Source organism: Giraffa tippelskirchi, chromosome 5 (genome assembly GCF_054371585.1).
Source record: "Giraffa tippelskirchi isolate mGirTip1 chromosome 5, T2T-mGirTip1v1.2.pri, whole genome shotgun sequence".
NCBI classification, from domain to species: Eukaryota; Metazoa; Chordata; class Mammalia; order Artiodactyla; family Giraffidae; genus Giraffa; species Giraffa tippelskirchi.
Window position 1 is genome coordinate 19392095 of NC_137279.1, and position 17692 is coordinate 19409786.

Consider the following 17692-nt stretch of genomic DNA (forward strand, 5'->3'; position numbering starts at 1 on the left):
CAAAAAAAATGTCACCTACGTAGAGAAACGAGATAAATGCATAAACAGCTATAACCTTAAGGCTGACTCTGTGTGTGCGTGTGTATGTGCTCAGTCCTGCTGGACTCTTGTGACCCCATGGACTGTAGCCCACCAGCCTCTTTTGTCCATGGATTTCCTAGGCGAAAATATTGGAGTGTGTTGGCCATTTCCTCCTCCAGGGGGTCTTCCTGACCCAGGAATTGAACCTGTGTCTCTTGCACTGGCTGACTCCTAGCGCCATTAAAGAAGTACAAGAATGCAGAAGGACATATTATACCAAGTCATAGAGAAGGCTTCCTTTTAGGAAGGCCTTGAAGAATGGAGGATATTGTAGAAAAAGATGGTAAGGGGGGCAATGAAGGTAGAAGGAACATGATAACAAAGAAGAAAAGAATGAAACAAGTTTGCCTGAAGGCATTAGAGAAGTAGTAGAAAACTGAAGGCAGGCTAAAGCCATATTGTAGCAACTCCTCAAATGCCAAACTAAGGAGTTTTTCTTGGTTACATGGACAAAAACTGGTATTAGAGATTTTTAGTAAAGGAGAAACATTTTCAGAATTTTAGTCTGGCAGCAGAAAATTAGACTGGTGCAGTGCATGACCAGTTAAAACACTGCAACTCTCAGGGCAAGAGTTTTAACCAGGGTGCCAAGAGAGTAAGAAGAGAAAGAGGAGATAATCAAAGGAGGATTCCACAGAAACTAGGGAAGAATATAATAGAGAGGAAGAAACCGCCAATTCTACAGGGATAAAAAAGAGACCAGGGAAACAGCCTCAATGACCTCAAGTTTTATGCAGAAAGCTAGGAACCAGAGATCAAATTGCCAACATCTGCTGGATCATCGAAAAAGCAAGACAGTTCCAGAAAAACATCTATTTCTGCTTTACTGACTATGCCAAAGCCTTTGACTGTGTGGATCACAATAAACTGTGGAAAATTCTGAAAGAGATGGGAATACCAGACCACCTGACCTGTCTCTTAAGAAACCTGTATGCAGGTCAGGAAGCAACAGTTAGAACTGGATATAGAACAACAGACTGGTTCCAAACAGGAAAAGGAGTATGTCAAGGCTGTATATTGTCACCCTGCTTATTTAACTTATATGCAGAGTACATCACGAGAAATGCTGGGCTGGATGAAGCACAAGCTGGAATCAAGATTGCCGGGAGAATTATCAATAACCTCAGATATGCAGATGACACCACCCTTATGGCAGAAAGTGAAGAAGAACTAAAGAGCCTCTTGATGAAAGTGAAAGAGGAGAGTGAAAAAGTTGGTTTAAATCTCAACATTCAGAAAACTAAGATCATGGCATCTGGTCCCATCACTTCATGGCAAATAGATGGGGAAACAGTGGAAACAGTGGCTGACTTTATTTTGGGGGGCCCCAAAATCACTGCAGATGGTGATTGCAGCCATGAAATTAAAAGATGCTTACTCCTTGGAAGGAAAGTTATCACCAACCTAGACAGCATATTAAAAAGCAGAGATATTACTTTGCCAACAAAGGTCTGTCTAGTCAAGGCTATGGCTTTTCCAATAGTCATGTAGGGGTGTGAGAGTTTGACTAAAAGAAAGCTGAGCGCCGAAGAATTGATGCTTTTGAACTGTGGTGTTGGAGAAGATTCTTGAGAGTCCCTTGGACTGCAAGGAGATCCAACCAGTCCATCCTAAAGGAGATCAGTCCTGGGTGTTCATTGGAAGGACTGATGTTGAAGCTGAAACTCCAATACTTTGGCCACCTCATGCAAAGAGCTGACTCATTGGAAAAGACCCTGATGCTGGGAAAGATTGAGGGCAGAAGGAAAAGGAGACGACAGAGGATGAGATGGCTGGATGGCATCACCGCCTCGATGGACATGGATTTGGGTAAACTCCAGCAGTTGGTGATGGACAGGGAGGCCTGGCGTGTTGCAGTTCATGGGGTCACAAAAAGAGTTGGACATGACTGAGCAACTGAACTGAACTAGCAAAGGTACAAATTTTAAAAGCCCATTCACAAACATTTTATGTGAATGTTAACTGAAACAACTTTTACGGAGGACAATTAACTACATACATCATGAGTCATAAAAGCACACATTTCTTTAGGTATAGTGATCAGTGGTGGTGGTGGTTTAGTCACTAAGTTGTGTCCGACTCTTGCGATCCCATGGACTGTGTAGCCTGCCAGGCTCCTCTGTCTGTGGAATTCTCCAGGCAAGAATACTGGAGTGGGTTGCCATTTCATTCTCCAAGAGGTAGTGATTACTTATCTAGAATTTTATCCTATGGAAAAACTGAGATTTGTGCAAATTTGAGTAAGATTTCAACAATAAGGTTATGTTTAATAGCAACAATAGCAACATCCTGAATCCCCAAGTTAAAAAATTATGGCATATCCATACTGCCATTAAAAATTATGTTGTACTGCAATGTTTAACAATGTGAAATATTCATAATTCATAATCCTGACTTTAAAAAAAAGCAAGTCACAAACGTGGACCAGAATGATGCTAATTTTATTTTCTTTAAAAGAAAAGTCAACTTTTCTGGGTGGTAAAAGAAGAGGTGATTTTCATTTTCTTCTGCGCTTTTCTGTATTTTAAATCTTTTGCAATCAATCTGTATTACTTTTGTAATAAGAAAGTTTTTTAAAACGTAAGACACCTGGGTGATATTTAGAAACATGAGGGCGGAAGCATTTTGGAAAGAAGACCCATGAAGCTAAAAGCAGAAAGGAACAGAAGTTACATTCTTTAGAAGAATATATTGCAGACCATTGGCCATATGGTAAAACATTAATACATTTCTGATTAATATCACAAAACTAGCACAGACACACACAAAGTGACTCTTTCAACCACTCAAATATTTGCTAAGTATCTCATTTGACTAAAAACTAGGTAAGTATGGAATCTGACTTGCCATACTAAAAATTTCATCTGAACTCATGGAAAAAATAGGCAGGGATCAGCTACTCTATCTTGGCCAGAAAAGGTAGCTTTCAGAGAACCACATTAACTGTGTAACATATCCAGTTACTTGTTGAGGTTACTCTTTCGAGACAGTTGAGCCAGATCACCAAGTGAAATTTTAAAAGCTTCTTTTCTTAAATAAACAAAAAGCTTCTATTCTTATATACAACACCAATCATAGAATCTAATTCATGTAAAAACTATCAATTGTTTGAGTGCAAAAGTCAGTTGCAAACTAACACCCAGCCCTGATTTTCAATTCACTCAAGACCAGAACTTTGTTTATAATTCCAGGTTTACCTATTATAAATCTCATGTTGACTATTACAATAAAGTTTTCTAAATGTGGGGTAGGACAGGGTACTGTGAAGTAAAATTATTTTTAGACAGGACAGAAAAATTAAACATAAAATTCTCTCTCTGCCCATTTGAGCAGTTAGTTCATTGTAATCTTCTGAATTTTAAAGATAAAGACAGGCATTGACAAGCATATAGTAAGTTCACCTACAAAGGAAGATGAGTAGACTGGTGTGAGGTCTCTCTAGCACAGGAAATGCCAAGAAAAATAAAAGAGATATAAAAAATGGGGAAATCACTATGAAAAGAATGGAGTGAAAAGTATCTTTTGGCAGTAGGACTATGCATAACTTTTTTAGGCTGAGTTTTCTGTATTACAAAGTCTCTATCATTCAAAACAAAGTTATGACTCCCACCCTCCTGCCATATACAACTGGAGTTACAGATGAGTTACAGATGTTAAGTAACAGTGCACAACTGAGTGGCGAGCCCGAAACTGCCCCACCTGGCAGCCTGGAGAATTTTCAGTCTGCAGCCCAGAAAGAGGTAATAGAAACAGATGAACTGAGCAGACAAATTCGAGTTTGGGAAGGACAAGGATGCTAATATATGGATAGGTATGGAGAAGAGGAACTGGCACAGACAGTGATAGATCTGGAGATCTGTAGAGGGACCCTTGAAGTTTCTGGATGACGACTGATCTATACATAAAGGCAGGGGAAGGGGATGTTCTCTGAAACTGGTGAAACAAACAAGAAGCAACAGGCCACACGACACCCAGAGCTCACATGGAGCTAAGAAAAATTAACTGTTCCTACTAAGGAAGTGGTCATGTATGGATATGAGAGCTGGACTATAAAGAAAGCTGAGCACCGAAGAATTGATGCTTTTGAACTGTGGTGTTGGAGAAGACTCTTGAGAGTCCCTTGGACTGCAAGGAGATCCAACCAGTCTATCCTAAAGGAAATTAGTCCTGAATATTCATTGGAAGGACTGATGCTGAAGCTGAGGCTCCAATACTTTGGCCACCTCATGTGAAGAGCTGACTTATTGGAAAAGACCCTGATGCTATGAAAGACTGAAGGCGGGAGGAGAAGGGGATGACAGAGGATGAGACGGTTGGATGGTATCACTGACTGGATGGACATGAGTTTGACTAAGCTCCAGGAGTTGGTAATGACAGGGAAGTCTGGCATGCTGCAGTCCATGGGGTTGCACAGAGTCAGACATGACTGAGCAACTGAACTAAACTGACTAAGGCAGAATGGAAGGACCTCCTCTTAACACATCCAGGTGACTCTGGAGAAAGGAAATGCCTCAGTGGTGGAGCCAAATTAGCCCTAGACTGAAGATTTCTTTGGACTAGACGTCTTAGTTTACTAAGGGTTCTATAGCAAAATAACAGACATTAGGTGGCTGCAAACAACAGAAATTCATTTCCTCGCAATTCTGGAGGCTGGAAGCCCAAGATCATGCTTCCATCTGAAAAATAAAATCGTTGTTGTTGTTTAGTTGGTCAGCCGTGTCCAACTCTTTGCAACCCCACAGACTATAGCCTGTTCCTCTATGGGTTCCTCTGCCCATGGGATTCTCCAGTTAAGAATACTGGAGTGGGTTGTCATTTCCTGCTCCAGGGGATCTTCCTGACCCAGGGATCAATCCTGTCTCCTGCACTGGTAGATAGGTTCTTTACCACTGAGCCACCAGGGATAAAATATTGCTTGCCATCCTTTATTTAAAGGATGCTGCAGTCATCAGCAATTTGCAGCCACCCCAGACATGAATCCTAAGGGAGAAATAAGGAATGCCTACCATCTAGCAGCCATCAGAACACAGCTACACTCGACGGTACAGGATAAGAAAACACAGGACACTGGCCCCAGATAGCTGAGGTGCATATCAAAGGAATGATTTCAGTGAGGCCAGACTCTTGCATCTTCCCCTATACAGAAAAATCCTAACTAAATTCCCTAACTTGAGCTATCTAGTTTTCTTTTATTAATAGTAGCCTTTTGTTCCGACTACCTGGTATTATTATAAAAATTCCTATATATCCTTCCCCCTCGCCCCTGCACCTTCCTCTTCAGAACAGTTTCCTCGGCATTTATGCGAAAAGCTGTCTCCTAGGCTTGAAGTACTAAGAATGTCTGCTGAATAAAACATAACTCTCAGCTCTTGGGTTGTGCATTTTTTCAATTGACACAGCACAGTTGGATCCTGGTAAGGATTCTCTTTCTGACTTGCAGATGGCTGACTTCTTGCTGTATGCTTCCACAGCCTTTCCTTGTTATATGCACATGGAGAAGGAGAGCAAGCTCTCTGGTTTCTCTTCTTACAAGGGCACTTAACCCTGTCATGAGGGTTCCACCCTCACAACTTCATCTAAACCTAATTACTGCCCAAAGGCTCCATCTCTAAATACTAACACATTGGGGGTTAGGGCTTCAACATATGAATTTTAAGAGAACAAAATTCAATCAATAGTAAACCCTCTAACCTAACCATAACCCTCTAGGGCTCAGTAGGGTCCTACTCTTTGCAATCCCATGGACTGTAGCCCGCCAGGCTCCTCTGTCTGTGGAATCTTCCAGGCAAGAATACTGGAGTGGGTTGCCACTTCCTACTCTTGGGGATCTTCCTGACCTAGGGATCAAACCCACACCTCTTGCATCTCCTGCATTGGCAGGCAGATTCTTTACCAACTGTGCCACCCAGGAAGCCCCAGTACTTGCCCTAACAAGTCTTAAAAGCAAACCTCAAAATAATCAATTGAATCCAAGTAAATTAACTGAGTGAGGCTCAACAATGAAAAATTCGTAATGTCTAGCAGCTAATCAAAGTTGCCAGCCATGCAAAGAGGTAGGAGAATATGACCATATCAAAAAGGAAAACAGGGAATTCCCTGGCAGTTCAGCGGTTAGGGTTCCACGCTTCCACTGCAGAGGGCACACATTCGATCCTTGGTCAAGGAACTAGGATCCCACGTGCTGCAGTGCATCAAAAAAAATGGTTACATATATAAGGAAAGTATGAACACAATAAAGAGATAAAGGATATAAAAAAGATCTAAGTGGAATATGCAGAAATGAAACATATCCTAAATGAAAAATAATCTGAATGGGATTAAATGCAACAGAAGATCACTGTTATCAAAATAAATATTTTAAAGCAAAACAAAAATGTGTTAAGGAGCATATAACATATATACAATTAAAATGTATCACAACAGCACAAAAGATGGGAGAAGTGAAATGTAAATCTATTGTTCTAAAGTTCTTAATCTACATGAAATAGTATAATATTACACAAGGACCAACTGTGATAAACTAAAATATATGCTGAAAGCCCTAAAGCATCCACATCCATTAAAAATGTTTTTTAAAGAGTTACAACTAATAAACAAATAACAGCAATAAAACAGAATCATAAAAAATAGTTAATTGGGAACAAGGTAGAATGTACTCTCTCACCATTGCTTCTCACCACTGTTTTAGGAGGAAATGGAAAGCACAGCTGACACTTGAACAACATGAATTTGAACTGCATGGATTCACTTACAGATTTGTTTCAACAATATATAAAATTATGGAGATTTATGAAAATTTGAATAAACTTGTAGGTGAACTATATAGCCCAGAAATATTCAAAAAAAATTAAAAACATTATGTTATGAACATATAAAATACATGCAGATACTGGTCTATCCATACACAGGCATAAGATGAGTGACATTTAAGATAAAATTAACAATGTGTTCATTTTCCTACTGTTTTATAACTGTACTTTCAAAGAATTATATTACTGTGCAATATACCTTTCCTAATTGGAGAAACTGCTCATCAGCCTATAGTTACAGATAAGTGGTTTTTTTAAAAATGTAACAATGTTTCCAAAACTGTATTATGAATGTAACTATAATGCTGTATGTCATAAAAACTTTATGGCATGTCATAGTGTTGTGTATAGGCTAGGCAACCATGAAGCAATCATAACAATTACTTTAGGCTATCATAAAGCAATCATATTGCTGCTTCTACAATATCAATGTATGAATCACTGTACCTATAATTAACATTAATTTGTTTCACATTATCTTTTCATTTTTGACATCTAGTGTTAATAATATATATAATACATACAATGTTTTATATCATGTAAGACATTATTGATATAAGTACTGACAGAGGATTCATCCTACAAACAATGTAAACTTATGATATTGATAAATATAGTAGAGTTTTGTAAATATATTTTTCTTATGCTTTTCTTAAAACTTTTTTCTCTAGCTTCCTGTATCATAAGTATGTGCTTAGTCGCTCAGTTGTGCCCGACTCTTTGAGACCCCCTGGACTGTATCCTGCCAGGTTCCTCTGTAGAGGGGATTCTTCAGGCAAGAATACTGGAGTGGGGGGCCATGCCCCCCTCCAGGGATCTTCCCAACTCAGGGATCGAACCCAGGTCTCCTGCATGGCAGGCATATTCTTTACCATCGGAGCCACCAGGGAAGCCCTGTATAGTAAGTATACAGTATAACATTTAATACACAAAACATGTTAATCAACTGTTTGTTATCAGACTTCTGGTCAATGGTAGGCTATTAGTAGTTGTTTTGGGGGAGTCGAAAGATATATGCAGATTTTTGACTGTGCAAGGGGTAGGTGCCCCCAACCCCCACAGTATTCCCAACAAGGGTCAACTATAATTATACAGTTATTAAATTATTAAATTCAGAAGGAAGAAATACAACTATCTCTGCTTGAAGATGACATATTTGTCTATACAGAAATCCCAAAGAATCAACAACAAAAAAACTAGAATGAATATGCAATGATAGCAATGTTGCAGAATACAACATTAATAATACAAAAGCTAATCGCTTTCTTATATACCAGCAAGGAAGAAGTGGAACTCAAAAGTAAAAACACATGACCATTTATGTCAGTGCACCCAAAATTAAATACTTTGGTGTAAATCTAACAAATTGTATGAAGAACAATACAAAACTCTTGTGAAAGATATTAAAGAGCTATTAATACTACTAAATAAATTGAGAAGTATTCCATGTTCATGGATAGGAAGACTTAATGTCATCAAGAGGTCAGTTCTTCCCAACTTGATCTACAGATTCAATTCAATCCCAATCAAAATCCCAGCAAGCTTTTTGGGAGATATCAACAAACTGATTCTAAAATTTATATGGAGAAACAAAAGACCCAGAATAAGTAACTCAATATTGAAGGAGAAGAACAAATTTGGAGGACTGGACTTTCCTAGTGCAGTGGCTAAGACACAACACTCCCAATGCAGGGGGCCCAGGTTCAGTGCTTGGTTGGGGAACGAGACCCCACCTGCCACAACTAAGAGTTCTCATGCCACAACTAAAGAGTTTGTATCTAAGGAATCTGTGTGCCAAAACTTAAAAAAGAAAAAGATCCCACCTGCCACAAAGAGAAGACCCCACATGCCACAACAAGGATGGAAGATCCTGAGTGCTGCAGCTAAGATCCAGCCAAATAAAAAGAAATATTTTTTAAAAATTGGAGGACTGACATCATCTGACTTCAAGACCTACTATAAAGGTACAGCAATCAAGATAGCTTGGTAATGGCAAAAGAATAGACAAACAGACCAATGGAACAGAACAAAGAATGCTGAAATAGATCCACAAAAATACAGCCAACTCATCTTTGACAAAAAGAAAAGGCAATACAATGGAGTGAAGAGAATCTTTAACAATGGTGCTGGAACAACTGGACAGCCACATGCAAAAAAACTGACTCTAGACAGAGACCTTACACCCTTTACAAAAATTAACCCAACGTGGATCACAGACCTAAGTGTAAAATACAGACTATTAAAATTCCTAGATGATAACATTAGAGAACATCAAGATGACCTTGGGTATGACAATGACTTTTTAGATACAACACCAAAGATATGATCTATAAAATAAAATAACTGACAAGCTGGACTTCATTAAAATAAAAAGCTTCTGCTCTGTGAAAGACAGAATATAAAGACAGTGAAAAGAAAAGTCACAAACTGCAAAAAAAAAAAAGAAATTACAAAAGATATACCTGATAAAGACTTGTCAAAATATACAAAGAACCATTACAACTCAACAATAAGAAAACAAACAACCTAATTAAAAACAGGGCAAAATATCTGAACAGACATTTCACCACAGAAGATATACAGATAGCAAAGTAAGCATATTAAAAGATGTTCAACATAACGTCATTAGAGAAGTGTAAATTAAAACAATGAGGTACCACGACTGCAGCTAGTGTGTATTAGTTGCTCAGTCGTGTTCAACTCTGCAATTCCATGGACTGCAGGCCACCAGGCTCCTCTGTCCATCAGATTCTCCAGGCAAGAATACTGGAGTGGGTCGCCATTTCCTTCTCCAATACAGCTAGTAGAATGATCAAAATCCAAAACACTGACAACACCAAATGCTGATGGGAATGTGGAGCAACAGGAACTCTCACGTTGGTGGGAATGCAAGATGATATAGCCACTTTGGAAGACAGTTTGGCAGCTCCTTGTAAAACTAAACTAAACTCTCATCATATAATCAAGCCATCATGCTCCTTGGTATTTACTCAAAGAAGGTGAAAATTTATGTCTATACACAAAAATGCACACAGACTGTTTACAGCAGCTTTATTCATAACCAAAACCTGAAAGCAAACAAGATGTCCTTCAGGAGGTAAATGGATAAACTGCAATATATGCACACAATGGACTATTACCCAGCACTAAAGTGAAATGAGCTACGAAGCCATGAAAACACATGGAGAAACTTTAAATGCATATCATTAAATGAAAGAAGGCAATATAAAAAGGCAACATACTGTATGATTCCAACTATATTACATTCTGGAAAAGGCAGAACTATAGAAACAGTAAAAAGATCAGTGGTTGCTATGGGCTAGAATGGAGGAAGAGAAGAGCTGATAGAGCACAAAGAATGTGAGGGGCAGTGAAACTACACAGTGGGATATTACAGTGGTGGATATATGTCACTATACATTGGGCAAAATCCACAGAATTTACAGTATCAGGAGTGAACCCTAATGTAAACTATAGACTTTGGGTGATTATGATGTGTCAGTAAAGGTTCAACTGTAACAAAGCTATCACTCTGCTGCAGGATGCTCATGATATAGTGAGAGATGCCTCCTGAATGAAGGGGCAGAGAAAATATGTATTTTCTGTTCAAGTTTGCTGTGAATTTAAAACTGCTCTAAAATTTTTATTTTTAAAAATTAATCCAAAAGAAAAAATAGGGAAAAACCTGCAAAAATCAGATTTAAAACACAAAAATCAGATTTAAATCACTAAATATACATGGTATAAATACACCCATTAAATGACAGAAACTGACAGAGTAAATAATAAAGCAAGACAACCATACACTGTTTTAAGGAAACACATTTGAAATATAAAAGAAGTATGTTAAAAATAAAAGTATATAAAAACATACAGTGTTAACATCTACAGAATGCTAGCATCACTATGGTAATAGTGTAAACTTAAAAACAAGGAATATTGTGAGCAATAAAAAGGGGTATTTCATAATGATAAACAGGGCAATTCATCAGGACACACATAAATCCTAAATATTGGACTGACTAAAATAGTTCGTTCAAGTTGTTCAATAAGATGTTATGGAACAAACTTTTTGGCCAACTCAATATATATGCACCTAACAGAGATTTATATCTAAGGCTAAAAGGTAAAATAAAGAAATCCACAACTATGTTTAAATATTTTAACACTGATCCTGCAGCAATTAAAGGAAAAACTAGGAAAACATCAGTAAAAACAAAGAATTCCTGAATGATACTATAACCAACTTTACTGACATTTATAGAACACTCTACCCAAATATATTAGGTTGGTGCAAAATTAATTGCAGCTTTCCACTGTTGAACTTTGCTATTTGATATTGGAATACATAACATGGTTATGTTATATATCATTTTAATGTATATATCACTTTATGTTTTTTGGCTAATGACTTATTTGCTGTGTATCCTACAATTCAACTCAATTCTGACACTGGAGATAGCATTCAGATTCCATGGCCAAGTTCTACAAGACTGAACACCCATGGCATCCTCTGACTTTAGATGACAATTCCAAGTCCAGGTTGCCACCTGAGCAGTGGCTATAAAGCAAGTTTCCATAACCCTCTCCTTGGGTTCAATTTAATTTTCTATAATGGGCCACAGAACTCAGAGAAACATTTCAATTACTAGATTACTGGTTTATTATAAAAAGATATTGGAGAAAGAAATGACAACCCATTCCAGTATTCCTGCCTGGAGAATCCTATGGACAGAGGAGCCGAGTGGGCTACAGTTCATGGAGGTCACAGGGAAGCTGGACACGAGTTAGCAACTAAACAATGACAACAATAAAAGGGTAGAACTCCACACCACACACAAAAAGTAACTCAAGGTGAATTAAAAATCTGAACATAAGATCAGAAACCATAAAAATCCTGGAAGAAAACTTAGATGATAAGCTCCTTGTCCTCAGTCTTAGAAATGACTTTTTGGATTTGACACTGAAAAGAAAGGCAGCAAAGGCAAAAATAAACAAGGAGGACTATATCAAACTAAAAACCTATGGCACAAAAAAGAAGACTATCAAAAAATGAATGAGAGAAAGTATTTGCAAATCTTATATTTGATAAGGTATTAATGCCCAAAATATATAAAAGAACTTCCACAACTCACCATCAAAAAAAAAAAAACCCTAAAAACTTCAACTAAAAAAATAAGCAGAGGATCTGAATAGACATTTTCCCCCCAAACATACAGACGGCCAACAGGTAAATGAAAAGGGGCTGCTTGATACAAACAATCATCTTCCCTGGTGGCTCAGATGGTAAAGAATCTGCCTGCAATGCAGAAGACCTGGGTTCGATCCCTGGGTTGGGAAGATCCCTTGGAGAAGGGAATGGCTACCTACTCCAGTATTCTCAACTGGAGAATTCCATGGACAGAGGAGCCTAGCAGGCTATAGTCCATGGGGTCGCAGAGTTGGACACGACTGAGGGACTAACACAGGGAATGCAAACCTAACCACAATGAAATATCACCTAACACCTGGTAGAATGACTGTAATCAAAAAGACTAGAAGTAACAAGTGCTGATGAAAATGTAGAGAAAAAGTAATCCTTGTGCACTGTTGGTGGGAATGTAAATTGGTGCAGATATCGTACAAAATGGTATAAAAAAAGCATCATTTCATCCAGCAACCTCTGGGTATTTATCTGAAGGAAACAAAAATACCAACTCAAAAAGATATCTGCACACCCATATTGACTGCAGCATTTACACAAACAACTGTTCATTGACAGACGAATGGATAAAGAAGTTGTGGGATATGTGTATCAGCTATAAAGCAAGGAGGGAATCCCATAATTTGTAATAACAATGAATGAACCTTGAGGGCATTATGCTAAGTAAAACAAGTCAGACAAATACTGCATGGTCTTATGTGCGAAAACTGTTCAACAAAAACAACAACAAAGAAAACCAAACTCACAAAAACAGAGAATAAATGGGTGGTTGCCAGAGGCAGCAGGCAGGGGGTGGGCAAAAGAGGTAAAGGTGCTCAAAAAGTACAAACTTCCAGTTATAAACTAATTAGTCTTGGAGATGTAATGTACAGCATGGTATTTCTTTTATATATAAATATATATACACACACATAGATATTAACTGTATATTAATAATACTGCATTCTATAATTGAAAGTTGCTGAGAGTAAATCTTAAAAGTCCTCACCACAAGAAAAAAAATTTGTAACTCTGTGTGGTGATGGATGCTTAGTACACTTATTGTGATCATTTCACAATGCATACATATATCTAATCCTGTTTTAATCCTATTGCGTGAAGCTATATAATGTTATATGTCAATTATATGTTTTGTTAATGAATGAAAAATAAATAAAAAGATATAGCTCAAGAAAAGTCAAATGGAAGAGATACAGAGGGCAAGGTATGTGGGAAGGAATGCAGAATTTTCATGCCTTTTCCTGGCATGCCACTCTCCCCAAATCTCTATATGTTCACCAACCCAGAAGCTTTCCAAACCCAGTCCTCTGGGGTTTTCATGGAGTCATTGTTATATCAGCATGACTGATTAACCATTGGCTATGAATGAAATTAATTTCCAACTCTTCTACCCTCCTAGGAGGTTTAGAGCAGGACTGAAGAGTTCCAACCTTCCAATTACATAGTTGACTCCATTAGCAATCAACCCATTCTCAGTTGCTTTCCAAAAAAGTCACCTCATTAAAATAACAAAAGCCACCTTTATAGCTCTCTTTACTTAGGAATTTCCAAAGGTTTTAGGAGATCTGTGCCAGAAAAGGATGAAGACCAAATATATATTTCTTATAAAATCAGTGTCTTCCAACTCAATACAAAGAAAATTTGATTTTTAAGAATGAGCAAAAGATATGAATAGACACTTCAAAGAAGACATTCAAATGGTGTGTGCATGCGTGCATGCTTGGTTACTTCAATTGTGTCCAACTCTTTGCAACCCCATGGACCGTAGTCAGTGAGGCTCCTCTATCCATGGGATTTTCCCGGCAAAAAGACTGGAGTGGGTTGCCTTGCCCTCCTCCAGTGGCTCTTCCCAAACCTGGGATCAAATCCATGTCTTCTGCATTGCAGGTGGATTCTTTACCCCTGAGCCACTGGGCAAATACACCAAATATTATTCATCACTAGAGAAACTTCAGTTAAAGCCATGATGAGATACCACCATGCACCCACTTAAATGGCTACTGTTTTTTAAATTGATAATACCACATGTTAACAGAGATGCAAGTGGAACTCTTATACATAGCTCACAAAGTAAAATTGTACAGCCACTTTGGAAAGAGTTTGGTAATTTTTTAAAAGTTAAACTTACTTTCACCCAACAATCTAACTTTTAGGTACTGACCCAAGAGAAATGAAGTCAATGTTCACACAAAGTATAAGCAAATGTTCATAGCAGCTTTATTCATAATACCCCAAAGAGGAAACAACCTAAATATTATCTAATGACGAATGGAAAATAAATTGAGGTATATTGGTACAGAGAAACATTATCAACAAGAAAAAGGAACAAACTACTGATACATATTGGATGAATCTCAAAAGCATCCTGTTAAAGAAACTAGACACAAAAAGCTAAGCATTATTTAATTCCATTCACATGAAACTCTTGGAAAGTCAAAATTATAGCAAGTATTGGTTGTCTGTAGCTGTACTTGGGGAAAGAAATCAGCTACAAAGTGGCATGAAGGAATTCTGGGGGGAAGACTGAAATGCTGTTTCTTGACTTTGATGACAATTACACATCTAGATACATATGTTAAAACTCAAGCTGTACATTTTCAATGGACAGATTTTTACTATATGTAAATTAAGTTACTAAAGCTAATTTTTTAAAAATATACAAAAAAAAGGACTTTTTAAAAACTTTATTTTGTATTGGGGTATAGCAAATTAACTGGGAGAAGGCAATGGCAACCCACTCCAGTACTCTTGCCTGGAATATCCCATGGACGGAGGAGCCTGGTTGGCTGCAGTCCATGGGGTAGCGAAGAGTCAGACACGACTGAAGCGACTTAGCAGCAGCATAGCAAATTAACAATGTTGTGACAGTTTCAGGTGAACGGTAAGGGGACTCTGTTATACATATTACATGTATCCATTGTCCCTCAAACTCCCCTTCCATCCAAGCTGCCACATAACATTATAATAGAGTTTCATGTGCTATACAGTAGGACCTTGTTGGCTATCTATTTTAAATATAGCAGTGTGTACACGCCCATTCTAAACTTCCTAAGTATCCTTTACCCCATTCTTCCCTCCTGGCAACCATAAGCTCAGTCTGTGAATCTGTTTCTGTTTTGTAACAAGTTAATTTGTATCATTTCTTTTTAGATTCCATATATAAGGGATGTCATACAATACTTCTCCTTGTCTGACTTACTTTACTCAATATGACACTCTCTATATCCATACATGTTGCTGCAAATGGCATTATTTCATTCTTTCTAATGGCTGAGCATTATTCCATTGTATACATAACAAAAATTCAGCACCCATTTATGATAGAAACTTTTCAGAAAGTGGGCATAGAGGGAACATACCTCAACATAGTAAAGGCAATATACAACAAACCTACAGTTTGCATTATACTTAATGGTGAAAAGCTGAAAGCATTCCCTCTAAGATCAGGAACAAGACCAGGATGTCCACTCTTACCACTTTTAGTCAACATAGTTTTGGAAGTCCTAGTTACATCAATCAAAGAAGAAAAAGAAGTAAAGGGAATCCAAATTGGGGAAGAAGTTAAATCGTCACTGTTTGCAGATGACATGATACCATACATAGAAGATCCTAAAGATCTACCAGAAAACTACTAGAACTCATCAATGAATTTGGTAAAGTTGCAGGTTACAAAATTAATACACAGAAATCTACTGCATTTCTATACACTAACAACAAAAGATCAGAAAGAGAAATTCAACAATTCCATTGACCACTGCATGAAAAAGAATAAAATACCTAGGAATAAACCTACCTAGAGAGACAAAAGATCTGTACTCCAAAAACTATAAGATACTGATGAAAGAAATAAAAGATGATACAAACAAGTGGAAAGATACACCACATTCATGGACTGCAAGAATCAACATTGTCAAAATGACTGTAATACCCAAGGCAATTTACAGATTCAATACAATCCCTGTCAAATTACTAATGGCATTTTTCACAGACCTAGAGCCAAAAAAATCTCAAAATCTGTATAGAGACACGAAAGACCCCAAGTAGCCAAAGCAACCTGGAGAAAGAAAAATGTAGCTGGAAGAATCAGGCTCCCTGACTTCAGACTATACTACAAAGCTACAATCATCAAAACAGTATGGTACTGGCACAAAAATATTAATAGAAATATAGCTCCATGGAACAGGATAGAAAATCCAGAAATAAGCCCATGCAACTATGGGTATTTAATCTATGACAAAAGAGGCAAGACTATACAATGCTGGAAAGACAGTCTCTTCAACAAATGGTGCTGGGAAAACTGGACAGTTACATGTAGAAATAAAGCACTTTTATGTCTTTAATTTCCATGACCTTATTTTGAGCTCTACTTGTTATCTTGCAAACTTAACTGGGTTTTTGTTGGTTCTAGTCTAATAGTTTTTACTCAAAGTCCTTCAGCATTACAGTCACATAAAAATACCAGGCCTGCAGTGTCAGGGCCAGCATCCAGGTGAAGATATTCATGAGGTAAGTTGCAAATATGCTTCTATAACTTTGATGAGAAGCTGGAACTAGAGATACAGATTTGGGAGTCATCTGCAGAAAATAGTAGAAACCAAGGAGTTGATAAAATTGTATTATTTTCTCACTGCCAGGTCTCACTTCTTACTAAACCACAGAACCACAGAAAATGTTTAAGTTAAATCTGAAATAAATGAGTGACTTGAATTTCAAAAGGGCAATTTTTCCATGAAAGTTAAGTAATAACCACTGAATTTAAATACAGTTTTGGTGTATTTATAGCTCCAAACTTGGACATCTTACCTGGTTTAATTTTTCACTGTGATTCAGCCTTGAAGTCTCCATTACATTTGATCTAGAATTCCTTTCCACGCCCAGTATTTGCTTCGGTGGTTCCATGTTTGAAGTGGATTGTGAAAAGCATGCCTTTGCTACTGGGAAGCCTATGGGATATGACCCTTGTTGCTTCATTCTAAAAGGCTGAGTGAAAATCTTACCTTTTGTGAATAAAAGGAGAGAAAAATTATCACTACCAATTCCTAGTTTATCTTCTGGTGGCCATATATAGAGGTTAGGCCCTTAGAACTAAAAAGTCAGTTTGCATTTTCATATTAGGCCAATAAAATTTACATACAATGGAAATGATTAGTCATCTACAGAAGAAAACCAAGAGATAATAAATGTGTTACTGAAAGATTGGGGGTTTCTAAAACTCTACTTAAGGACACCTGAAAATCATTACAAAGAGGCAGGACTCAATAGGTAAAAATCAAAAAAGCTGTACCTTGTTTAGGAGACCATTAAGTCTTCAAATAAAGAATCTGCTTGAATTATGCTTTTCAAACTGGATAACCAGTGGTATGGAGGGAGAGGTGGAGAATGAAAAGCTACAGAATAAAGGATATTATCCTAGAGTATAGATTATTTTCTTCAAGATTAGTAGGTAGAGAAACACCATAGCAGAAAGGTATATTGTTAAAAAAACATGAAAGATAACTGAATCCCAGAGCAAGGCCTAGCTCTTTCTTTACCCTAAGATCAAGCTGAGAAAAAAATTACTTCCAAGATATCCTGATGAGGAATAACAGACTATGGGTGG

At 37.5% G+C, this 17692-nt stretch overlaps 1 protein-coding gene across 19 annotated transcripts in view; it reads right to left on the reverse strand.

Annotated features, from left to right (window-relative positions):
• TDRD5 (tudor domain containing 5) overlaps nucleotides 1–17692 on the reverse strand; it is a 98807-nt gene that overhangs the window by 72849 nt on the left and 8266 nt on the right. For all 19 annotated transcript variants that reach the window (XM_081485878.1, XM_081485876.1, XM_081485877.1 and 16 more), the window contains one exon: nucleotides 16897–17090. In XM_081485878.1, the coding sequence (XP_081342004.1) occupies nucleotides 16897–17090 (194 nt within the window). The remainder of the gene's footprint in view (nucleotides 1–16896; nucleotides 17091–17692) is intronic.